The sequence below is a fragment of the Lathyrus oleraceus genome, chromosome 3, assembly GCF_024323335.1.
Source record: "Lathyrus oleraceus cultivar Zhongwan6 chromosome 3, CAAS_Psat_ZW6_1.0, whole genome shotgun sequence".
Lineage (NCBI taxonomy): Eukaryota > Viridiplantae > Streptophyta > Magnoliopsida > Fabales > Fabaceae > Lathyrus > Lathyrus oleraceus.
In genome coordinates, this window is record NC_066581.1 from 242,332,569 (window position 1) to 242,335,797 (window position 3,229).

The 3,229-nt window shown below is 25.5% G+C and overlaps 1 protein-coding gene across 1 annotated transcript; it reads left to right on the forward strand.

Annotated features, from left to right (window-relative positions):
- The first annotated feature begins 1,858 nt into the window (after positions 1 to 1,858).
- Positions 1,859 to 2,845, forward strand: LOC127130657 (zinc finger protein GIS). The gene has a single exon (XM_051059628.1). It carries the CDS (start codon positions 1,859 to 1,861, stop codon positions 2,843 to 2,845), a length of 987 nt encoding a protein of 328 aa, XP_050915585.1.
- The last annotated feature ends 384 nt before the right edge of the window (positions 2,846 to 3,229 follow it).

The window sequence follows — 3,229 nt, forward strand, 5'->3', positions numbered from 1 at the left end:
GACAATATAACAACTTGATAATATACATTGATTTTTTTTGTTTGAAGGAGGCATGGGATTGCCGGTGATGGGACTTTAATTTTATCTAAATAATTTATTTTTAAATATTTATATATATTTTAGTTTTGACTAATAAATAATTTTTCAAATATTAATTCATCTATTACTCAAAAATAGTTCCTTTTATTTAATATTTTTAAATAAATAAAAACTAAAAATATAAATTTGATTGTTAAAAATGAAAATAAAAATTACACTAAGGATAATTAAGGGTTATATAATATGATATTAAAGAGGCCTTCAAAAATACTCGATTTAAAAATATATGTATTTAATGTATTAAAAATTAATAGATTAATTATTTTTATTTAAAATCCTTAAAGACTCAGAGTTCTGAGTATCATTAATGATTCTCCAATTGAACTTTTATTTTATTTTCTTTGTAATAAATTCATAAAGCTTAATTTTAATTTATATTTTAGTAACTTTTTTAACACGCCCAATATTTGTATTATTAGTTTCAATAATGAGAGTATGGATCAGACTTAACTCTATTTATTATCTCTCTCCATATCTACTAAGTTATCGTTATCATATCCTCAATTTGATAATCATTATTTTAACTTTAAATAAAAATAATTAAAACAACAATTGTTGCAACATCATTTTTTATTCAAAATAATAAATAGATAAATGAAAATTTGGTCAATTCACAAATATTTTAAAATATAAATATCTAATTTGATAGAAAAAGTTATCTATTTTAAATTAAAATACAAATTTTCTTTAAATAGTTTAATTTGAATTTCAATTCAACTTTCTCAAATAGAAAGTCAAACTGAAATTTTAGTAAAAGTAAAAAACTATTTGATGAGATGAGACCTTATTAATATTATTTGAGACTACACATACCAAATAAGGAACTTTTTAACGGCTATTTTCACAGTAAAAGGAAACTAGTTTTCTAGAAGATAAACATATTTGAGAGATTAAAAGATAATTAAAATTGTAGCATACTAATTCATATTTAATTTAGGAGTATATTAATAATTTTAAATAATGATTTACTATCTTTTACTTATCCCTGAATTGACTAACAAATTATTTCTAAAACATGTAAAAATTAAAAATATACAGTAGATCACAATCCAAATAAAAAATGCTTAGAAATGCAAAAGTAGCATCAGTAAATATGTTTTTATTGCATTGCACAAAGATCAAGTTTGTGTTATTGTTCACTGCTTCATTTACTCTAATAAACTTGATCCTAGCAAGAAATAAGAGGACACTTCTTTTATAATAGTAAAATTTATATATCTTTAGTTAATTTAAGATTATAGTTTTATTTTCTGTCTATTCTATAGAAAATGTTTTAGAAACTACCGGGTGCGTAGACTAATATAATTATTGAAAAAAAATTAAATTAACTTTGACAATAATTTTCTAATAATATAACATTCATTAAATATATATTTAGTATATAATATAATTCAAACGATAATATCTTTGTTAGATCGGATATTTTATTATGTCTCAAATTTGAATTCTATGTATTTCACTTATAAATTTACAATTTGATTTGTTATTTAGTTTATGGATCTAAAATAAATATATATCATATTTAAAAAAGAAAAAAAATTCAATGATGGTTCAAACTTGACCGTAATACATAATATATTTTCCTTAAAAGTTCTTTTTCTCGTTGACCATAGAATAAGTTAGTTTAATGGTTTTTTCTTGTATAAACATTCAAGTAGTTTATCCAAGGATAAATACTCTTTACTAGTAATTATCAAACCATGAAAACTTGTCTACTCACTAAAAAGTTCAAAATCTTTTATTTGGTGATTTTGAAAAAATGTTCGAAAGAATTTCTATCGGAAATACTAAAGACAAAAAGTTAAAGCGTAAAATGATTGTAGAATCAGAGGCATCACTAAGGAAAGAATCAAAGAATGTAATAACATTTTTTGAAGTTGATTTTGAGAAGGGCAAAATGGTAGAAGTGGCGGAGTCAAAAGTGAATAAAGAACCAAAGGTAATAACACCATCCTTTCAATCTAAAGATTTATTTACTCTAATACTTAGGAGAAACACTAAGCTAACTTCCAATCTCTTACAGAAAGATGAACATTCAAGTTCATCGCAAAATACTATTGCTGAACTTTTACCTAAACAAGAAGTGAAAGAATTTTCTTGTCTGTTTTGTAATAAGAAATTTTCAAATTCACAGGCTCTTGGGGGACACCAGAATGCTCATAAGCGTGAACTTGATTTCAAAAAAATTGAGCAGAAAAGAAAAGAGGAAGAAATGAATTTCACCATAAATCATAGATCTAGTTTTTCACACCCTTTTCCTTATTCGGACCCTATTCACTATCAAGGATATCCTTATTTTCGCGACAACTTGCAACACTCAGTTGACACTCAAATGAACAATGTCATGCCTTCTTTACTTGATTCTCCGTCCGGTGGTTATGGAGGGATGTATATGCCAAATACACATTTCTCGCCACCTCCATTTTTTATGGAAGTTCCAAAGCCACCACTCACACCACCATACATTGGGATGACTAGTTTTTTGAATAGAAATCAAACGCTTGCATTGTCAATTCCTCAAAGGCCAAACACTATAGAATTGATACTTTCTAGTCAAGTTAACCAAACTCCTCCATCTGGTGAGAATGCAAAAAGAAACTCAGATGCTAAATTTATTTCTCATTATCTTCCAATGAAAACTCGGGATTTTATTGGAGGAATTCAATTTCTAGCAGAGGCCAATGTATCTTCATCATTAACAACTAAATCATCATCGGAGGAACTCGACTTGGATCTCAAACTTTAAGATTTTGTGTCTATCTTAACAATATGCATCTGACACGTATTGTGACATCATGTTTTCATGATCACTTTATTGTTTGATTTATCTTTTGTTGCTTTGATTTATTTTCTTCTGTATCATAATGTATTTTGTTTCGTGAATGAATAAAATCTATGTTTTCTTTATTAATATTAATAGTTTTAATTATCAAATAGATCGATTATAATGACCTTGGTGTAGTGATTCATCACTTGTCCAAAAATCTGTGTGTGAATTTCGTAAATAAAGAATCAATTTTTTTCAATAAATTATACATTATTTTCACATGAAATATAATTTTAGGTCTAAGTTGCAAGGATCGTAGGAAGATGAAGGATCAAATTATGTAACTCTTGAATTATTTAAGTG

Coding starts and splice junctions, on each gene's coding strand:
- LOC127130657 (XM_051059628.1), top strand. CDS start 1,859: ATGTTCGAAAGAATTTCTATCGGAAATACTAAAGACAAAAAGTTAAAG.